The 23,592-nt window shown below is 38.1% G+C and overlaps 1 protein-coding gene across 1 annotated transcript in view; it reads left to right on the top strand.

Moving 5' to 3' along the window:
• The window catches only part of PDIA5 (protein disulfide isomerase family A member 5), a 239,603-nt gene extending 222,191 nt beyond the window's left edge, over nucleotides 1-17,412 (top strand). Inside the window, exons 16-17 of the mRNA XM_063288786.1 lie at nucleotides 8,437-8,571; nucleotides 15,848-17,412. Coding sequence (XP_063144856.1) covers nucleotides 8,437-8,571; nucleotides 15,848-15,928 — 216 coding nt within the window. The 3' untranslated portion in view covers nucleotides 15,929-17,412. The remainder of the gene's footprint in view (nucleotides 1-8,436; nucleotides 8,572-15,847) is intronic.
• Nucleotides 17,413-23,592: the final 6,180 nt, after the last annotated feature.

The raw sequence follows: 23,592 nt of genomic DNA, 5'->3' as shown, positions 1-23,592 counted from the left end.
TTCATATATTCTCTGAAAATAACCTTGTGAAGAGTTATAATTCCCTCAAGAAAAACAAGGGATTAAAGGTATTAAACTGTAGTGAAATAAACTGTATAAAGATACTTTATAGGAACAAAAGTCCATTATTTTCAGGGGCAGCAAAAGGAAGGAAAAGATTGGAGGAAACCTGTGGGGAGCAACGGAGCAAGGTACACTAACTGTAACTGGAAAGTTTCAAGCGAGCCTCTTCCTCCAGTGAAGTGGAGTGAAAGGATTTGAAGGGATGGGCTTTTAAGTTGGAATCCAGAGATCAGTTATTAGACAATTTTCTCAAGTCTGTACTGAACCATTATTGAGTCATTAAGCTCTCTCCTATGGAAAGGTTAGTTTCTAAGTAGGCAGAAGCTTCAAAGATAAAGATTTTGGGGATAGCAGTTTCCAGATCCCTTAGATGCCTTGTTTCAAGCATCTCTCTCCCTGATGTTACAGGCTCAACAGATTTGGCTAGCTGTTTATTGCAGTCGGGGCCCAGGCTGCTACTCAGGATGAAAGGCATGACCACTGCGTGAAAGTGGTCCTAATTTGAATAAGGGAAATAAAGCATTTTGATTTTTGAAGTTGGTAAAAAAAAATTGAAAGCCTTAATGTAGTTCTTGCCTTGAATGTTTAAAAAACATCAATAATCTAATTTGTGTATATGTGTTCCCTGAAATTGTTTACTATGCAGAACTTTTATGCTGCATCAAAACCATATATGTTTTGAGGGGAATCATTTGTATTACATGACCAGAAAGGCACACCAATGCAAGCCAGTTTGGATGGAAATAGCACTGATATTTGGCTGCCTTCAAGTTGAACAAATCTGTATTCATTTCCAGCCAGTTCTCTCTCCAGAAGCCTTTGGGATATAGGTGGTAATTTTAATTTACTGTTGTTGCACCTGATTTTGTCATTTTAACACCAGCTGATTAGCAGGAAAATGGGGCAGCATTTGGATTAGCAGAGTTCTTTTACAAATACACAATTGTGGAAGTCTTTCATACATACGAATAGGGCAGTTTTCCATGACCTGCTGTCTGGCAGATATATTGGACTACAATTCCTAGAATTTCCAGCCAGAAATATTGGTTGTGAAGGCATGTTAACACTGCCTGTTCTGCAGTGTTTTATTGCTTTGCGATAGTGTCCTCAAGCCCACAGTTGCATGTTCTTTATCTCTTGCATCTAATGCTTTATTTTTTTAAAAATATAAATGATCATTTTATCCCAAAGAAATTGTTGGGGAGGAAATATGATTTTGAATGGCAACCAAAGAACAAATTTCTAACAGACCACTCATTTACAGATAAAATTAGAGGGCACCAATTACAGGTAGATTTTTTTTCTTTTTGAAATAAATGTTATATAAAGAATTAATGTATTCCAAATTTCTCTTTTTCTAGGAGAAGTTTAGAATAATTATATATTATTATTTAGAATAATAATTTTGGGGTAATAAATTTGTATAATAAGCACTTAATATATTTTTCATCAGGAACTCATAAATGTGCTTTGAGATGTCTCTTATTACAACTTGCTTGATTAGAGAAAGGTCATTATTGACATTCATCAGTGACTGGAAACCCCTTCTGGATTTTTTGAGTAAAAAAGAAAATGATTTTGTGACTTAAGGTTTTGATGATTAGAAAGAATAGGTTATAGAAAGAAAGGAGTTATTAGGTAACCTTAGAGAGAGAGGTTTGATTAGAATTGTATGTATAACTGCTAAGAGGAAGATCAGAAGACACACACACGCACACATTCATGTTTTCTGTTCTGTTCTGTTCTTTTCTTTTTTCTATCTCCTTTTTTCTTTTTCTCTTCTTTCCTTTCTTTGTTCTTTTTCACATTTACTATATTTTTTCTTTGAATGTATTTCTTATATATGTAAAATCTTTTAATAAAAACTATTTTTAAAAAGACTTATCACTGTTCATCAAAGCCTTTTATGAAGTATAAATCCTTTAAAATAATTCATTTTAATAAATAGGATAGACTGAATCAACTTACTTTATATTATATATTCAAAAGTTTATGCAGTGTCTCAAATTCTATTTGCTTTTGAAAACTAAAGACAAAAGTTAAACTTAATTTCAGCAGCATAATTTTATAGAAGGAGAAGACAAAGAGACTCAAAAGAATGGAAAACAAAATAATGAGATATTAGGTCCAATAAAAAACGAAGTAAATTTTAGAATGGGAACTTCCAGAAACTTTATGAGAGCAGGGCATTTGATGTTACAGGAAACCATAGTCATTTAGGGACATAGAGGTGAACAGTAACTTTAGTTGTGCTTAGAAATAAACTGAAAGTTGCTGAACCTTCAAAACTGTATGGGAGCTGTGTACAGGAATAAAAAATATTCCTGGTCTATATTACTTTTCTAGCAAGTTACCCAAGGAGAGACTACCATACTCTCTTCAGAGACTATTTGTTTTTCAGAGGCATCCAGAAAGACTGCTGCCCTGGATGTGATGAAGCCTTATCTAACAACCAGATCCACCTTTTCCATGAAAGAGCACAATTGGTACATGTGCTGCATCTGCGTAAAAACACTTTTGGACATAGCTGCTATCTAAGTATCTAGGATAAACATTGGATACGGGAACACACTCAAATGCTTGCAGATGAGACGGATAAACGAGGACTATGTACTACATCCAATGAATTTGTAGCTGGTGAAATAAACACACTTAGGGGGTACTCACACATAATGCATTATACTGGAGGGAAATATCAAGTGAACTCCAGTCCCCAGGTCATCGTCCTTGGCTCTGTGCTAGTCAGAATTGTTATAAATGATCTAGAGGTTGGAATATAAGGAGTGCTTACCAAAATTGCAGATGACATCAAACTAGAGATTGGCTAACTAGGGAACAAAATTACAATTTCAACCACCACCACAGGCTTGAATGTTGAGTCCAAACCAACAGGATGACAAGTATAAGTTCCTGCATTTTAGGTAAGAAAAATCAAAAGTATACTGAAGAATAATTTTCTCAGGAAATTATTTGAACCAGAGGCCAGGACACGATTACGTTGAAGCACAAATTGTCTTATTGACAGGATCAGTACTGGAGGCAGAAGTAAGAGAAACCAGAAGATGGGTGGGGTTACAAGCACTCTTTACAGACTTATGCAAACCATCCTTTTATTTGATCAGTTACAATTACAGATACTCAATGGTATGAGATAGGACACAGCAGTCAGTGTGATTGATAAGGTTAACCTTACTGGTTGGGTTAATTCATGTGTGTGTTTGAATTCATAACAAGAGATTTAATGAGATCATACCTCTCCTATAATATGGATCCTTTGGATTAAACTAGGGGCCTATGATTTAGTGCCTAAAGTTATTATTTTAGCTTAGCCACTATTTTAAAACCTTGAATTCCCTTTGTTAATTGCTAATCTTTTGTGGTCAGTTAACCCTTTTTTTACTTTTCTTGTTAGTTCTTGTTAGCTTTGGTGCAGCTGAGAACATCCGATTGCTTTTTAGCTGAGTTTGTGTATTGTTTATTTCAAGAATATGTTTTGGATCCTTCAAATTTTCTCCTACAATAGGATATGGAGACCTAATTTGGTAATGCCTGTCAGAAGGATCTAAGAGTACTGGTGACCCACAGCTGTATATGAGCAAGGTATGTGATGCAGCAACCAGGGCAGCCAGTGTGATCTGGAGCAATATTAATAGAAGCCATTTTCTTTGTACTCTGTTCTGGTGAGACCATGTTTAAAGGCCAGCCCTAAGGGCACCACTTTTTAAAAGGGACATAGAGTGGGTTCAGAGGAATGCTACCAAGATAACAAATCTGGAAACAACCCTATAAGGTTCAGTTAGAGGAGCTATATATGTTTAGTTTGCAAAAAGGATACTAAGGGGGCTACAAATACGTCAACATCTGTCACATACAAGAGGAGTGAACCTGGTCTGTCTTAGAACCAAATGAAGGAAAGTGACCAGTGGGTTGAATTTAAAAGGTGGGCAATTCAGGCAAAGTATTAAGAGGATTTTCTGGGTGGTAAGAGCTGTTAAGTAGTGGAATAATTTGCCTAGAAGACTGTGACTACCCCTTGCTGGAAGTGTTCAAATCAGGGCAGGTGGCTTCATAAATTTGTGCACCAAGCGCAAGGTTGGACTAGATAATACATAAGGTCACTTCCACTCTTACAATCTATGATGTAAAGAAATTTGGAGAAGTTCTATGCAGCAAATTTTAGTAATTAATCTCATTTATACTCAGACACCTTAGACTACTTTTGTTACTTCGTATTGTCATGCCAGCCAAGATGGATTGACAACACTTTCTTAACTATATCATTATATCATTTCAAGAGCAAATGTTTACCTCAATGATTTGTTGAAGACTAAAACATCTGTAAAATCTTTTCCTTTGGGTGGTCAGTTAATGGTCAGGGTTGAAGACATCTGATATTATGTAATTTAGTGTTTTTGAGTGTGCTTTTACTTGGTTTAGTTACTTCAAGGAGCAGTTGAAAATGAAAGAAATAGCTCTTTTTTAACTCTTCAATAAAAGAGGACAGAATACTGAAAATTAACTTGTAGAATCAATTAAGGAATGGTTGAGAAAATTTAGATCAGGAGCAGACATCTGATTGGTTGGAGGCTGCATGGTGGATTGGGATGATACCAAAAATGAGTATGTAACTGCTCTCTTCATAACACTCCTTATTCTCTCTCTCTCTCTTTCTCTCTCATATATGGCAAGCTATAGTTGAAGAGAGCAATAGCTTATACAGGAGTCTGAATCTACTGCAAAGGCCTTTGAAATTAGCATGAGAGATTGTCTTCAGGTGCTCAAAATTGCAGGCACCACTGTGTCCATGAAGGGTTGTGTTCTTTCCTGTTTTTTGTTTGTTTGCTTTCTCTCTCAAGGGACCAGAAGTGTTTCAGGCATTAAAATGCCTCCAATTGCCTGTCAAATTTGCTCGCTCAGATGCTTTCAAACTCCTAGTTGGAGGCAAAAGATTACTGCCTCGATTGTGGAAACTTGTTAACTACCTTCTAGATGTTTAATGTAGGTGTCTGGACCTTATTCTAAGTTTCATTATAAAACTTTTTTTTTCAATCTATAGTGTTTAGGCAGACTTCTGTACATCTGAAATGCATACTTACAGATAAGATAATGTCGATTTTTTTTAAATAAGACCTGACAAATTGGATATGTATTATAGTAAATTTGAATGGCCTCATCAATTTAAAAATAGAAAAGAAACAAGCAAACATGTAGACTGTTCAAATCAACAAGAGATCAGGCAGGCCTTCAATATACCCTAGCTATTCCTCTAGTATCTTCTACCTACTGTGTTAATCAGATTTGCAGCTGCCTTCCCTCTAGCATTTCCAGTGAGAGAGGCAGTCAAGAAAGGTGGTAATTGCTGGTTACTTTTGAGTTCAGGACCACTTATTTCTGAAAACTTGGTCTGAGTGATTACAGCTTATCTTTCCTGTATAAATAACTCTTCTTAAATCTTGGGACATACCATGAGTTAATGTGATTAAATCTATGGTGATGTCTAGTTCTTAAAAGACTTTGGACAGTGGCATTTTATTGCCAGTTGCTGTAGCTATGGCAGCCACCTTGTGATGTCCACCAGACTGATTCTGAAATAAGTCAGGCTCCCTGTTTTCATCCCCATTGGAAAATGCTCCTCTAGGAGAGCCCTTCCAAAAACAGTTCACAAACCACCCTGGCAGTTGGTTGGGCTAGAAATCATAACCTTCAGATGCTAATATTTTCTATTGAGTTATTTCATTTCATTTTGTATGGCACAGCGTCCTGCAAAGCCACATATATATTGTGAAATAGTACGAATCAGGCAGTATCAGAGAGAACTGGACTTTGAGAGTCTCTACAGCCTCCTGTGCTGCTGCTGCTACTCCTCCAGAGGAAGTAAGCTAGAGAAAAACAACACAAGGAGATCATCACAGAAAAGATCAAGACTGGGAATATCTGTAGAGGACTGTAAGTGAGTCCGTAACAGAAATGACCCAATTATTATTGGAAGGTTAGAGACCCAGTAGTACAACCCAATCCAAATGTTAACTGGTTAAATGGTGTGTTCAGAAAATAGGGAGAAGGAAATATATTACCTAGAGAAGATGATACAGAATATAAAGCAGAGACTGGATGAAAAGATGCTAGGAGGAAAACAATTGTGTCATCAGGAAGATTACAAAATTGGTTCTGGAGGGTTTACAGAAGGAACATAACATTAAAGTCTTGCTCAGTTTATTCTTTGAATTCTGTAGTTGCTCACTGATTCAAGGATTGCACAGCTTCATCATGGAGAAGGAGCTTGTGTGAGTTAAGCGTACAGGATCGAATGGTTAAGTTGCCCAACACCACTGGACATCCAGGCAGAATTTTTATGATAGCATACAAGTTTAAAAACTTAACTATCCTTTGCCGGTTGGATGAATTAGATTTGCTCAAGCAGAAAAAATCCTTCATTAACACAAGTCAACTTGCATAATCTGACAGATCAGTTTGTATTGACAGGTAAGCAGTCAGCACTTGCTAACTGCTGGCACAAGTAGACTCTGAAATAAGAGAGGCCTATATTTCTCAGAAATGGTTGCAGGAGGCAGCAACAGTTGGCACAAGGAAATAATTAGAGGGAGTACTAAGTAAATCTATAGAACTATAAGAAATTGTGTGCCCATTCCTGATGGTAATTGGTAAGAATCCTGTTATAGGTGCATATTTAACATTTACTGCATATTACCAGGAAATTAGAGGAATATTAAAATGCATTTAACTATCGTAACTCTGTGATAGCTTACAAGGCAAAGCAAAGTTATAATAAGCAGACTGTTTAAAGGAAGTAGTGTCATAGAAATTTAAAGTGAATTGTATTAACATTTCCATTCAACAGTCTAGCCAGCAGTCACATTAAAATTAATATAGAAAGTATTTGTCTGCATTTAAGCAAGGTTAAACTATATAGTTTTAGCATTCTAGGAATGTTCTTGTAGGTTTACTATGCATGAATAATATTGGAAAATACTGTTCTGAATGTTCATTTAGGATGAAAGTTCAAGGGAATTGTGGAAAAAAAAACTTGAAAGCAAATTTGTAACACATCTATCTTGCCTGCCTGCTTCGAATCAGGAAGTCATGACTTTTGTGAGATCTGTGGAGGAAGCATATGTCTTTGTAAATTACACATTTAGTTTCAAATAAATATGTAAAATGTATGCATACAGATATATGTAAATACGTACATGGTAACTCTGGAGAATAGGTTATTTATGCCCTTGTTTTAGAGGATAGGCTGAGGTAACAGAACAGTGACCAGTCCAAGACCAAGTAGTTAAATTAATGGCTGAGATGGTATTTTGTCACATTGTTAGCCACTACTGGTATAATAATATGCATCCATTGGGACACCCTTCAGTCAGTCAATCATACTCTGGTCACCTCATGACTTGACTACTGCAACATGCTCCAAATAGGGCGGCTTTTGAAGACCAGAAGCTTCCACTGGTCCAGAATGCAGCGGTGTGGGCAGTGATGGGCATGCCTTGGTATGCTCATGTAACACCTCTGCTTCTCAAGCTGCACTGGTTACCTGTTTGCTTTCACAGGTAATTCAAGGTACTGATCATTACCTATAAAGCCCTTCATGATATAGGCCCTGGTTACTTGAGGGACTGCCTATCTCCCTTAATATCTGCACAGCTGGTTCAACCTGGCAGGATTGGTGTGCTCTGGGTTCCTTTGATTAAACAATGCCATCTATTGGGACCCCAGAAGCAAACCTTCTCTGTAGAAGTGCCTGTCCTCTGGAATGAGGTTCCCCCTGAGATCTGGATGGCCTCCACCCTATTGTTGTTTTGAAGAGCCTTGAAGACCCAGGTCTTCAGCCTGGCCTTTTGCAAGGGTGAGTGAAGCCCCCTTGGATTGTGTGGGTTTAATAATAATAATAATACATAAAGGAATAAAACAGAAAAGGCGGAGACACAGAAGACTGATAGGCACATATTTCCCCACTTAGTATTGCGGAACCTGATCCAAGAGACTCTGATTAGACAGATAGACAGACAGACAGTAAGAAGCTATAGTTATCTAGTTGCTTTATCAAATGTGCTGGTATTGCTTTCCATGTGTTTATACAGTTGTTCTAACTAAAATTTCAAGAAATTTACTCCAGTGTATTTAGTTGGAAAAGGTATTAGATCTTGCCCAGAGTACTTACTATGTCTAAAAATGTCATAAATTTGATCAACTCTATTCAAAATTGGAGCTTAACATTTTGAAGCTAAATGGTGCTTAGTTACTAGAAATGCTTTCCAGCTCATAGCTTTTCTGATATTGTAGCTGTTCAAGATTTAAAGCACCTGAGCTCCATTTAACTGACCTGGTCTTAATTTTTATCTCTCTCTCTAGATTGCCTATGCTGCAGTGGATTGCGCCAAAGAACAGAACCATGACTTGTGTAAGCAGGAAGGTGTGGATGGATATCCAACCTTTAACTACTACAATTATGGAAAATTTATAGAAAAATATAATGGAGACAGGGGGGTAAGTATATGCTGGAAAACAAATGTCAGCTATTTAAATGGTCTATTCTACAAGCAATAAACATACATGGGGTGGGACAGCATTTAGCAAAGGGGATTTAATGCTTCCATAAAGAAACCCATGTGACTTTATCATCTTGTCTCCTTGTGTATATTTGGAACTAAGTCATTCTGGAGTCTTTTATTGTTTATTAAAATATCTGACTGAATTTAGCACTAGTGAAAATTAGTCTGATTGTTTATCCAATCCAAGCTAATATAGCAAATAAACTCATCCGGAGGATGTTTGAAAACTCATTTTGAATTTAGGTTTTCAGTTGTCCTTTGGGTATACTGAAATTAAGAGAGGACATTCTAAAAGATCCTAAAGGACTTCCTTTAATATTACTGCAGTTATTTCATGTGGGAATTCTACAGAAATAGTGCCTTAACAATTTAATCCTCAGTGAATAATAATGTTATAAATTTTCATGTGATTTTTTTTTACTTTTAGAATGAGATTTTATCAGCCAAAAAGTCAGACACCCCCATCTCAGCAATTAGGAATTGAAACAGTTAATCCAGAGAAGTGTCTCAGAGCTCTGATTAGAATATTTATTAGAAGGAAGGTTAAGGTTACAACACAAAAATTCCAGCAAGTATTTACTTTCAAATAGAAAACCTATATATAAGGAGTCTAAGGAACCAATACTCTGGACTGTTTCCTCTTCCTTTTGGGTACATAGGGGGAGATGCTTTTCTTTTTTGTTTCTCATTTTTGTAACTGCTGTTAGTGTTCTTATAAATGTGAGCTATCTTCACATTAACTATAAAGAATACCAATTTGTTTTTAAGCCACAGCATTACCGACTTCATCAATTCAGTTACAAAAATTAAAGGGCTCATGAAAATGACAGATGTTTACATGATGATTTATCAAGTGTATGTTCTTTCAAAATCATACTTTGGAAAAAAAACTTGTTAATTGTTCAACTCTTTTTTCTTCAGTGACTGATGTAAGTTTGTCTTCTATACAGCTAGAATATGTGTGCTAGAAGAAACTACTATTGCCAAGCATTTGCTGTATTAAATGACTCACCTGTGTGCGTTTGCTACAAGTAACTTGCATACCCGTCTCTTCTTCCTTGCAGCTTGTTTTGTGTTAGCTTTGTTGACAAGAACTCAGGAAATATCTCTTCAACATTATATTGCAGTTTTATTCTTATTAAAGGAGTTCTCAAACTTTGCAATACTCTTACCTCTAAAGTTATAAATATATTTGTGTACAACCCCCCTTCCCATAAATAAAGCTAATTATTACATTGGATTAGGGCTGGGCAACCCCCCTTTTTATAATTAAATTTTAATCTTTATATAAAAAAACAATATTAGAACCATGAAACTTTATAAAATCTGTTTTCAGTAGAAATAACTACAAATATCATCAGATTTTAAAATCAGCTTTTTACTGGGAAGGATGATCTTCCTTATTTTGCATAATTCCTGAAATCTTGATTTCATTTTCATGACAGCTATTTTCATTCCACATTTACTTTTTAATAATATTTGCTTTTAATAGCAACAGGTATAGAAAATTCTGACTCACACAAATAGAATATTACAAACTTTGATCAGCTTTATGGGTAGACTGGTCATCTGCACCTTTTCTTTTACTGCTGAACAAAACTGTTTCCATTATGAAAGGATAAGAATTTAAAATGATAAAAATGCTGAACTTCAGTAACACATGCACTTCTACAGACACTCCAGAGGCTATAGTTATACACTGTACACCACACCAGCAACAACGCCAGAGACAGAAGAATATTGCAAGAGAAGACAAAATAAAGTTTTATATCATAAATAATTTAAGAATACCATTTCACAGAATTCTTGTAGCTCTATTAAGGAAAGGAAACAGGTAGGAAAGTGATTTGTAAACATCAATACTGAAAACTCTGAGTCTGATTACTGTACTATGCCTGAGGCAAAACCTTTAAAGAATTTGCAACCCCCCCACCACCCATAGTTTGAGGACCCGTATTTTATTATAACACTACATTTTGTTTATGTATTAAATTTCCAGGTTCCCAACTCCATCATGACTCCATATGAAACAATTCAAAGCAATGCAGAGCAAAAACAAAAGTCTGGGAAAAAATAGCACACACTCTAACAGATCACTAATCACATAAGGAGTCTACCACCCTCTCTAGCTCAAGCCCTGGGAGAAGAGGCTTTAAGTACTCATTTAAATAAGGTCAGGTTAGGCACCATGCAAATTTCTGGGGGGATGTTTTAGAGGGCAGATACTGTAATAGTATTTTGTTCCTGGGTCCCATCAGATAATATTGTCTAATTGATGGGACCCAAAGTACATTAACTGCCCCATTGCACAGAACGGCAAAAGCTACAGAAGACAGACGGTCCCTCAGAGAGCCAGGCCCTGTGCCATGAAGGGCTTTGTAAGTGATAACTAGCACCTTGAATTGCACCTGGAAGCCAACTAGTAACAGTGCAGTTCATGAACCAGAGGTGTTATATGGGCATTGTGAGAGTGTTATTTTGAGAAATGGTAGAGACCACCAACAAAGAGACTGTTGTTATCTTCCCTGTATTTCCAAGAAGGTGTTTATTATATAAAAAATTAACAGACTTACTCATTTTCCTAACCTACACTTTATTACTTATCAATAATCCTTTGTTGTTTATTCGTTCAGTTGCTTCCAACTCTTCGTGACTTCATGGACCAGCCCACACCAGAGCTTCCTGTCGGTCGTCAACACCCCCAACTCCCCCAGGGATGAGTCCGTCACCTCTAGAATATCATCCATCCACCTTGCCCTTGGTCGGCCCCTCTTCCTTTTGCCTTCCACTCTCCCTAGCATCAGCATCTTCTCCAGGGTGTTCTGTCTTCTCATTATGTGGCCAAAGTATTTCAGTTTTGCCTTTAATATCATTCCCTCAGGTGAGCAGTCTGGCTTTATTTCCTGGAGGATGGACTGGTTTGATCTTCTTGCAGTCCAAGGCACTCTCAGAATTTTCCTCCAACACCACAGTTCAAAAGCATCGATCTTCCTTCTCTCAGCCTTCCTTATGGACCAGCTCTCGCAGCCATATATTACTACGGAGAACACCATTGCTTTAACTATGCGGACCTTGGTTGTCAGTGTGATGTCTCTGTTCTTAACTATTTTATTGAGATTTGTCATTGCTCTTCTCCCAAGGATTAAGCGTCTTCTGATTTCCTGACTGCAGTCAGCATCTGCCGTAATCTTTGCACCTAGAAATACAAAGTCTTTCATTGCCTCTGTTTTCTCCCTCTATTTGCCAGTTATCAATCAAGCTGGTTGCCATAATCTTGGTTTTTTTGAGGTTTAGTTGCAAGCCAGCTTTTGCACTTTCTTCTTTCACCTTCATCATAAGGCTCCTCAGTTCCTCTTCGCTTTCAGCCATCAAAGTGGGATCATCTGCATATCTTGAGATTGTTAATGTTTCTTCCAGCAATTTTAACTCCAGCCTTGGATTCTTCAAGCCCAGCATGCCTCATGATGTGTTCTGCGTACAAGTTGAATAGGTAGGGTGAGAATATACAGCCCTGCCGTACTCCTTTCCCAATCTTAAACCAGTCTGTTGTTCCGTGGTCTGTTCTTACTGTTGCTACTTGGTCGTTATACAGATTCTTCAGGAGGCAGACAAGATGACTTGGTATCCCCATACCGCTAAGAACTTGCCACAATTTGTTATGGTCCACACAGTCAAAGGCTTTAGAATAGTCAATAAAACAAAAATAGATGTTTTTCTGAGACTCCCTGGCTTTTTCCATTATCCAGCGGATATTGGCAATTTGGTCCCTAGTTCCTCTGCCTTTTCTAAACCCAGCTTGTGCACCTGGCAATTCTCGCTCCATGAATTGCTGAAGTCTACCTTGCAGGATCTTGAGCATTACCTTACTGGCATGTGAAATGAGTGCCACTGTTTGATAGTTTGAACATTCTTTAGTGTTTCCCTTTTTTGGTATGGGGATATAATCAATAATCCTATGCTATATTAAAATATACTTATACTAGTGTCTGTGTCTATGTTCTGAACAGTCCTATGAACATTTCTGTTCTCCTCTGCTGTCTTAGCTTAGAGTCTTTAGCCACCTTCAAGTCAGTGGGCTTCTGTTGCTGTCAGCTGCTGTTCCAAACTGCTGCTGAAGCATTGGCAGTGCAGGTTTTCAGTCTGGGCTGGGTAAAGGAAGGTGCTTTACCAGCTGCTGGCTGGCTTTGGGCTCTCAGCATCTCTGCCAGAGTGGTGAGGCTGCTGGGCTCTGTTTCCCCTTTCAGCTTGACTGCTGTTGGCTTACTGAAGTCCAAGTCTGCTCCTCTTTCAGTTGCCTGCTGAACTGATGGCTGCAAATTCTTCCTCTCTGCTCTCCCACAGGACACAAATCCTCCCCAACACACACCCACACACTGTTGCTGCCTGCATTTTCCTTTTATAATTGGAAACCAGGTGTGGTCCAGTGCTCTTCAGGCTGGCTTAAAGTCCCAGGGGAGAGAACAAAGGAAAGGAAGAGCTCATGTTGGTCACTGTAACATGCCCCAGTGCTGCTTTGTTCTGGACCAGCAGCTTCCGAGTGATCTTTAATGGGAACTCATGTCGAGGACATTATAGTAGTCCAGATGTGAGGTAACCAAAACATGAGTGACTGTTCTAAGGGCCTTCCAGTCCAGGTGCGGACAGAATAGGCACACTAGATGAATTTGTGTGAAGACATTTCTTGCTCTTGCCACTTGCTCCTCAAGCAGAAGCTGTGACACCCAAGTTGTGTACCAGTCCCAAAGGAGGAAGTGCAATTCCATTCTGGACTAAAGATGGAACATACCCCAAGTTACTTGGTCTTGTCAGGGTAAAGCCTAAGCTTGTTCTTCCCCATCCAGACCCACACAGCTTCCAGACACTGGAACACAAACTTGAGCGCATCACTTGGTTGATTGGGGGTTGAGATGGACATCTGGGAATCATTAGTGTACTGATGATCACTGACCCCAAACTGAGGAATGGCCTCACTCAGTGGATGGTGAGGAGGGGCAACAGCATTGAGTTGTTGTATTTATCACGATATACATTAGGTTTCCACCTTTTACCAGGTATTTGTAACATGTAACTGGACTTCTCATAAGTGCTGAAAGTAAGTAAGTATCTGCTGGGTTCACACACAGCAATAAAACATAATATGATTTCTTTATTGGAGTTTGTTTTCTGTAAACCCAGCAGCTTCAGTTTGTAAACTATGGTTTACAACTAGTGTTATATGTGAAATAGGCTCATATGACTAGTGTAAGAAACCATGATTAGAACCAATCATGGTTTATTGTAATGTGTAAACTTGGAGAGTGGGTTCTGCTTTTAGACATCTCCAAGGAGTATCTAATTTATATCTTAGAATATTTGGGAAATCCCCTGAATTTCAAATGTGGTTTATGATGTTATTGATAGCTTCAAACCGCAGACAGTGCACCATATCTACAGTATCTTCTATGCGCTATACAGTTCTTTAGATCTTGATTTCTAGCTACTCTGCAGTGAGCATGGAAAAAAGTAGGTGAAGAATATTAATTGCTATGAAGACAGACAGGGCTGAACATATTAAAAGAGTAGTATTTTATTTAAAATTGCATTTAATTTGTAGATGTATCTTTTCAATGGTTGCATAGGTAAGGTATTAGCTGTTTTGTTAAAGTGGCAAGGGAAATATAATAAGCAGCTTCATTGGGCTGGATAATACATTTTGGATAACGCTTGTAATAGCAGGTACAGTTCTTACCAAAAGTTAGTTGTTCAGGGTGTTTACTAGAGTCTCAAATTTGACAACTAGTGATGTGTAACATTCTGAATTAAGATTGACAGATGCAGCAGACAAAGTAACAGTGGCTCACTTCCTACTGTACTGGGTGTCCAAGCACTTTGGATGAGTTGTCAGGTCTAATCTAAAGCTCTCAGAAATTAATAAAAATGTTTATAGGCATCTGTGGTGGCTTAGCTTTAACCCTCACTGTTTGTGAGAAAAGATCTAACGATACTGAAAATTTTCAGTGAAAAATCCAGTTTGGTGCAGTGGTTAAGGCAACGGGCTAGAAACTGGGAGACAGTGAGTTCTAGTCCCGCCTTAGGCACAAAGCCAACTGGGTGACCTTGGGCCAGTCACTCCCTCTCAGCCCTAGAAAGCAGGCAAGGGAAAACCTCTTCTGAAAAACCTTGCCAAGAAAACTGCAGGGACTTGGCCCGGCAGTCTACAAGAATCGGACACAATTGAACAGATCAAAAAATATATCTTGTTGATTATAGGCATCATTCTTTGCTGATGGGTTTCCACAGAGAAAGCAAAAATCTTTTATTTATGTATTCATTCATTCATTCCTGCATTTTTATATCACCAACTCCTAAAGTCTTATGGTGATTTTCAGTTAAACATAGTACCACATATCTTGGAAATGTCATGTTTCTTTCCAGAAATTACTTGTTTTGTGTCATGCTCATCTATAGCCTAACCATGCAGAAGAGAATCCATAAGGTCAGTCTGGCAGTAGAGACAGAAGCTTATCTTGATAATAATCCTTTCTAGACTGGGTCAATTAGATCTTTATTGAGAGACTTGTTTGGATAAAGAGTTTTTTTTTCATCAAGTTCATAAACCACAGCCCCAATAACTTCACATCACTGTATAGAAAGAAAGGTACTTCTTGTAGTTTCTATTTTTCTAATAATTAGGACTTCAGGTATACATAAAATGTTATACATGAAATGATTCAACTGATAGTGGAGGAAGAGTTTTACATAGGGAGTTGGGAAATGAGATCAGTGACCCTTAATAACAGAGTATAATTGGAGGAAGGTTATGTAGGTGAGAAGGGGAAGGGGCTCCATCCTGTTGCTACTTGGATTTCATGACAAAGGATTTCCTTCCTAATTTGAAACCCTCCATCTAGAGCAGTGTTTCTCAACCTTGGCAACGTTAAGATGTGTGGACTTCAACTCTCATCCCAGAATTCCCCAGCCAGCCACATCTTAACATTGCCAAGGTTGAGAAACACTGACCTAGAGCAACTATAGTGTATGGGATATTTACTTAAGGAGAGAGGTCCTCTTTTGGCCAAATTGTCACATGCTGTCTAGGAACAAGAGTCCTCATTTCCTGTTCCTTTTAGCTCTTCCAATACTGTCGCCTTGTATATGGAGCAAAGATGGCTATGCTTGTGTTTCAGTATGCAAGTAATTGTTTGTTTGTTTGTTTTTGTCTGACATTCTAGGAATCTGGATTTTCGGTTTACATGCGAACTCTCAGAGAGAGAGATCATGAGAAGATAGGGAAGAAGAAAGATGAATTGTAATTTCTGCCTCAAAAAAGAAAAAAAAACCCAATTCCACTGCACTGTGAACGGTCTCAGGGTCACTGGTACAATGCCTGAGATTACACATCTTTTAAAGAACAGAGACTTTGTTTTTATAGACCGCCATTGCCATTTTCTACAACTTTGAAAATAAATTGAAATCATGTTTTGTTTTTTAAAGAAAAATGCCATCATTGTTGCCATATTCTGTTATGGAAAAGAACAAAAGAAGAGCATTTTCTTAATGTTCAGTACACCTATGCCCATTGATATTCCTATGCAATCTTTTTGTAATCTGTAGGTTTGATAGTGATTTCCTCTGACAAAGTAATCTTTGTGTTTTTAATTTTGAAAAAGATTTTATGAGAAATGGCTTTTAAAAATGGGAGGGGGAAAATAAAATAAGATGCAAAAGTGATCATCAGGTGCAAGCTCAGTTATGGGAATTAGGGGAAGTCGAGCATTCTGATCCCAATGGCCTCTGCCCAGAGATCCTTCAAAGGCAGTTTTATAGGGTACATGTGCAGAGCACTTACTTCAGGAGCCAGTTGGGATAAAGGGCACTTTCAGTCCACGTGGTCCGCGTTCTGCATAGCCTGACACCCACTTTGTGTAGCTGATGGGACATCAGCAGGAATAAGGCACATGGCAGAATTGCTACAACCTGGGGTTGGGGGAGGGAGAATAACTTTTCCCAGAATCAGCGGAGGCATTTCCAGCCACGTTCAATTTTGCCAAACGTGTAGCATGGCTACTTATGATTAGGACACGCTCTTACCAACTTTCAAAGATTATGCTTGTCCCCACCCCCCCTCCGATTAATGTGGGAGAGTCATTTTTAAGATGCTCAGGGATAATAGGGAAATAACAAAGCAGCATTGGCCGTTTCAGATCTTAATTGACCGTAGTGGTATTCCTTTTCCTCCTCCTCTTCTTTTTGTAATATGCCGTACCTGAATTGTTTACATATCTTTATAGAATGTATGATTGATTAGAATCAATGTCTCTGCAGCAGTACACATCAAGTATGAAAATGATTCTCAGTGTACATGTTAACATTCATGTTGTCAAATGCTCCCGTAGGTGTAGTGCAGGTATAAGGTTCTACTTAATTTATGATAACAACTCCGTATTTGCTAAGCATTCTACCCGACTGTGTGTTTGACAGAGACATTGATATTTTTGATAGGAAGAACCATCATGCAACTATATGCGTTTATGTTCCAAAGGCTTGTCTGTATGTGAATATTAAAAGAAGTATAACTTCTTAAGAGCTCTATAAAAACAGGCCATACTTTAAAAAACCAAACACTTGTTTGGCCCTGTCAGCAGTGTAAGAAAATACAGCATTAGAACCAGCTTTTACAAGTCCATAATTGTGTGCTGATTCTGTGAAGGTGATCTGGACACTGTGTCTTCATGGGTTTATGATTATTATTATTTTTGTGACTTTGAATTGGATCCAAAAATAAAAAAAGGCTGAAAATATGGAATATTGGTTCCCTTTATTTTACAACATACAAATTACCTTGCCTGAAGTTGTACAAGACAGAAAGTCCTATCACTGCAATAAGCCATTGGTGCCATACTGGAAACATCCAGCATTTTCATTTTCTTCTTCTCTCTCCCAAAGGTTTCTCTGGGAAAGAAGAAAAACCTTTGCATTTTTTATTCCTTCGTTAGGAGACCCCTCTGCTCCATCTGGTGGAGGATTCAGAGAAATAAAAGCTGATAAGCAACATCTGGAATATCTCCACTGTAGACTATTCTCTGCAGTGCATAGGGAGCTGCAAAAGGCAATGTGCATCTATGTGAGAGATAATAGGGTAAGTGAAATTTGGGACTCAACCTTGCAGAAATTCTTGAGTTTAAGCAGAGCCCATATACAATACCTGGAGAGGTTGCATAGGATGGAATTAACTTGGAGACCAGCTGCAATATCAAAAGTTGTAAAGAATTTCCTTTTACAAAGCCCTGCCTCTGTCAAACAGAATCAATAGATCGATTCTTCACACCATAGATCTGGAATCTCCCTTGTGGAATGTATATCTGGGTAAGCTTATAATCAACAGATGGTAGTCTGCCTTAGATATCATGAGGATGCAAGCTCATGCATGATGTCCTGGCATCTTTTTATACAGAATCCATCTTTATTACCTATTACATTTATCTTAATTCTATATTAATTATTATGGTTTATCTCTCTCTCTTTTTTAGCAAACTATATTTAGACACTGGTTAGCAGTGGAACCTAAAATGGTGAATTGTTAAGAACAAGAGTTTTCAGATTATCATTACCACCTCATAAAAGAGGGGAAGAATTGTTTGTCTCTCTTCCTCCTCCTCCTCCTCACATGGCCATGATCCAAAATATTGACCTGTCCTTGACTTTAGTTGGAGTTTTAAAATGCAGACTTCATTTTAACCCTAAATTCAGTGAGACAAATATTTAATTGAAGCTGAATTGTGCACACATATATCTTGTATTTTGCCAGTGTTATTGGCTTCATAAACCAAAGTTGCTGAGTTTATTGCGTCCTTGAAATGTGCTCCTAAAACTCCCCTTCATTCTTTTCATAGCATGGCTGGCTAAACAAGATTATACTGTGAAACTTAACATGATGGAGAATGATTCCTAGATTGTTGAATCCTTCACAAATCCAAATTACGAACCTTGATTTACAGTTCCAGGTTTGTTTAGAAATTAGCCAGGAGCATGATAAACTTTGCCTTTCTGGGTAGCTTAACCACCACAGTTTTATTCTTTGCACAAGCATTATGCTCTTGGTAACCAATGATTTTGCCAATAAGTCGAGATCTTTTATTTGTTTCTGGTAAGCCAGGATTCACAATTCTGTGTGAATGCAGCCACAACATCTTACGTGATGCTTTCTTCTGACCCTTGTTCCATTAATAAAATTACTTTGCCAAGGGGACTGTGAGAGGAGACCTCATAGGGGTTCCCACTCCACTTTTCATTCTCAGTGCACTTCCTGCTTTTTTTCTGGCCCAATTAATGCTTGTATTTGTTTGGCACTCATTAATCAGTTGGAGCCCCTACTATGAATTCAGTGAATGATGATAGGCTGATTTGCCTTGTGTGGTAGTAAACTTGTTAACATAACATAAATCTAAGTACTGGTACCATGCCAAGCAGGATCTTTTATTAGGCTCTGCATGATCTTGCCTATTAGATAGTTAGCTGTCTGGAAAATTAATGCTGTTTTCTCTCTGTCCGAATACAATCTCAGCCTTACCACTATCTTCATTTTTCCCTATCTTTTATTCTGAGATGGTTATAGTTACGGATTCTTTTCCTGGAGATTTTTAGCAATATAAAAGTGATTGTTAATGTATTACTGCATTAATGTATTGTTTTGTGGACTCAAGACAAGAATAATGGAATTAAGCTTTGTACAGATAACTGTTTATTTTGAGCAAGAAGGCCAGCTGCTTTCCTTTCTCCTCCCTAGTGCTACTCTGGCATGTTCTGAGTTGGGGACTGTTAGTATACTAATTATGTTGTAGATACTCACTGAAGGCAGAGAAGGTAGCACTCTTTACTCCTCTCAAATTCAGCAACTACAACGACATTCAAATGAGACATGAAATTGAACACAACTTCTGGCTTCATAAAATCTAGTCTGGTAGATCTTGGGAACATCCTAGACGTGGTATATTGTGTTTTCAGCGAAATGTTTTCACAACGTATTTGATTATATCCATGTTAAAATGGATTAGACAATAGTATTATTAGTTGGATCAATACAAACGTATTAATGTCTGCATCAAACTAGGAGGAAGTCTTGAGTAGAATGCCACAAGACTCTGTCTCACTGTGCTATTTAGTATTTTATATTTTAGTATTTCACAAGTGACATCTGTGGGCACAGAAGGGATGCTTATGAAGAGATGCTACCCTTGAAGAGTATCCGGAAGCTTCAGCTGGTTCAGAATGCAGCCGTGTGGACAATCTTGGGCATTCCAAGATTTGCACACGTAACACCTTTGTTGCGTGAGCTGCACTGGGTCCCAGTTTGCTTCCGGGTCCAATTCAAGGTGTTGGTTATTACCTTTAAAGCCCTACATGGCATGGGTCCAGGTTACCTGAGGGACCGTCTCATCCCTATTACATTGACCCGCCCCACCCGGTCATGCAGAGCGGGCATGCTGTGGACCCTGTCTGCAAGAGAATTCCATCTGGCGGGGTCCAGGAGGTGGGCCTTCTCTGCTGTAGCTCCCGCCCTTTGGAACATCCTTCCCCCAGAGGTCAGACAGGCCCCCTCGCTCCCGGACTTCCGAAAAAGACTAAAAACCTGGTTTTGTCAGCAGGCTTGGAATGGGAGGGGGAATAGTTATACCTGGGGATGGCTAGAGCCCTAAGTGATTGTGAGGGACCTGTTGCTTTCACTGACTGATTAAAATCTCTTGCCACTTAGATTTTATTATATTCTTATTTTATTGTGTTGCTGTATTGAAATGGTTATAAATTTTAACTGCATTTTACTGTAAACCGCCCAGAGTCCCCCATGAGGTGGAGATGGGGGGTGAATAAATTTTTAAGTAAATAAATAAAAATTAATACATAACATAAAACCAAAGGTGACAGCTAACACCGTGGAAGACAAAATCAGATCCTGATAGGCTCAAACACCGAGCTGAACCAATATGAAATTTGAAAGATATGTAAAGTCTTGTTTTAGTATTATAAAAATTAAAGGTAACAGGAAGAACCCTCTTGAAAATGTGGGAAAAAACTGAGGTGTAAAGCAACATGAGCCTATAGTGCAGTGTGACTATTTTAAAAGCTACTACAGATAAATCACAAGAATAATAGCTCCAAAGCTGATCAAGTTGCATCCATCATCATTTTAAGGGCAGGTGTAAGAAGGACCATATCCAAAGGAAGAAAACCATGTATATGAGAGCTCTGGAAATAAAAAAAATGTGAGGGACGTTTTCTAAAATATAAAACAACCCATATTCTAATCTTGAGATCCTTATTCCCTTATCTCTGACCTTCTGTGATCTTCATTACCATATAATAGGCTGTCATATAGGAATGGTAAATTGCCTGAATTTTTTTTTCCCCAATAATTCCAATTTAGCTGTGGAGAACAAACAATAGATGCATCTCAAACTCTATAAATCTTACAGAAAATAGGGCTTGAGCATTAGTGATGCCATAAACTTTATAAGCAACAGGGGAGTTTCCTTCTCAACCAGAGAATTTGAGTCTTTAAGTAGGCTTGTAGGATAAAATACTGTATTTAACATAGGTAACAAAAAATTGCAATGCCAAGTAATGGTAAGTTTGTCACCTAGAGCCAATGGCCTAGAAGCAACATACAAATTTTGTAAAGTAAATATAGAAATAAAAAGTTGCTTAATGCCCTAATGCTACAAAATATGCTGTATCAGCCTTTGAAGAATTCCCTTGATACCCTGGTGGTCAGCACTTTGGGAGAGAAGGGTCATACAGTAGTACTGCTGGCTGACTGGCATTTCACTTGCTCAGTTATAATTTCATCTTCCTTGCCAGTAGCCAGAAAACAGACCTTTCCCCCCCAACCCGTTTCTTTTCTAGGGTTTTTTGGGGGGGTCAGAAATGTTAATCCCCACCCTCCCCATGGAAAAGTTACTCTGCATATGAGGCATGCAGTCTGAGCTGTTAGAATAAAAAAAACTGTACAAGAAATGACTTGTGTGAAAAAAGATATATATTAATTCATATTATATTTCTTTCTAAAGATAGAGTTTTATATTGTTAAAAAAATAACAGAGAATAAAAGAGGTTTAAACTTTGCAGGCCAAACTTTTTTCAATTATTTTCCTCCCCAACTCAGTGGATTTTATATCAGATTTTGGCCCAGACTTTCCTAATTAAACAGCTATGGAGCTCAAATTGATACATGCTGGTTTGTAGTGTCTAAATCTTTTGTCAGCCATTAAAGTTTAAATTGTTTATTTTATTCAAAGTACTCTAACTCAAAAGACATCTTGGCTGAAAATGAAATGAGCTATGAAAGTATAAATAGGTGGTAAATTATATTTGCATGTTAAATGGGAGAGGGAAAGGAAGCGAAATCTTCCAAGGCCGAAGACTACATGACAATATACCAATGGGAAAATTGGATTCTTTAATGTGCAAGTCATTGTGGAGTAATCAGTGAAAAGAACTGCTTAAAGGACAGTGAGTAATTGTACTGAACGTGCACCAAAGCCAGTGATTCAGAGTGATCCCAAAGATGAAGTCACTATTGGCAAGTTTCAGCTTAATTTTTAGTTAATAAAAGTCTGCCCTTCTCAGCAATTAATACAGATAGGGATGCAGCCAACAGCTTTGGAATTCACAGACCATTTTGTTTGTGGTAGACAAAATAGGACTTGATGGAGGTGGGAAAAGCTACAGTCAGTGCCTCCAGTCTAGGGATAATTGTACTTTTGTCCTTCCTGCAAAGATCAGAAATGAAAGGCCTTCTTTTTTCAAATGTAAACACTGGCGGTGAACTGATTTCTTAAAAGCTTAGATCTAGCAACTATTATATTTCCAGTGCTAGATGAAAAACTAGGCCAGTGATGCAGATAGTATTTGTTAAATTAAAGAAAATGTGCTTTGTGCGTGGTCATTATGGTTCTAGCTAAACTTTTCCATAATTGCACTATGTAAAACTGCATAGTTACTCTCAGACCTTAATTTTGCCTTTTCATCTATACTCGCTAGATGGGGGTAACACTACCTACATCTCATGAAGTGGATAGCAATTAATGAACACTTCTGCTACAATACAGTAAATTAGATAGCGTTTGTCCTAACAGCCAGGAATCACGCTGAGACGAGGAGTAGGTCTCTAGTGTTTATTGCTGCTACATAAGACAGAACTCTAACAAACTGAAGAAGTGTGGGAAAAACCCAGACAGATAAACCCCAAAAGTTAAGGCGGGTCTGATCTGTGTCTCTTTGAATGGCTGCTTAATTCCTCAGTACTACGCATGCGTTTTCCCCCCTGGATAGAGGCCCCCTCCTGCTCGCCATCAGTACTCATGACAGCATTGACATGCTACAAGTTTCAATTTAGGAGGAGTATATCAGCTCTATCTTTCCTCCCCCTTTCTTTTATGAGGCATCTCTGCGTTCCTGGTATGTATGCTGTAAAAAAGAAGTGTGCAACTTGTTCAGACTGAGAGCCTTTATTGGCCTTTAAGTGATGTGCTAGGGGCCACAATCCAGAATGTGGGTGAGAACATAACATGCCATTATGAGAAGAAGCTGCTGAGTCAGGTCAATAGTCCATTTGGTACAGCACTGTAAGCTTCCTGAGAGTATCTAGTGGTCAATCAGATGCATCGAGAGTCAGGTCTTCCAGGGATTTGTTCAGTTCCCTTTTTAAAAACTGCATTGGGTACAGATGACACCAGGACAAAAATTAAAATTGAATTGACCTAGATTTTGATTGAATTTAAATCAAGTGTTAGTATGATGGCTTCCCATGCATTTAATAATTCCTTTTAATTAAAATTTAAATCCAAAATGCAATCCAATGGTGACTTTGGTTCAGTGCTAGCTCAGGACTTTTCAGAGGAATATGGTGGTCTATCTCAGCTGAAAAAGGAGAAAGCCTGTTTCAGAGCTGGAGTTGGCATTTAAGTTTTGTTCCACGAAC

This window comes from Candoia aspera, chromosome 1 (assembly GCF_035149785.1).
Source record: "Candoia aspera isolate rCanAsp1 chromosome 1, rCanAsp1.hap2, whole genome shotgun sequence".
Classification (NCBI taxonomy): domain Eukaryota; kingdom Metazoa; phylum Chordata; class Lepidosauria; order Squamata; family Boidae; genus Candoia; species Candoia aspera.
The sequence above is the reverse complement of the archived record's forward strand: the minus strand, read 5'-3'. Positions and strand labels throughout refer to the sequence as shown.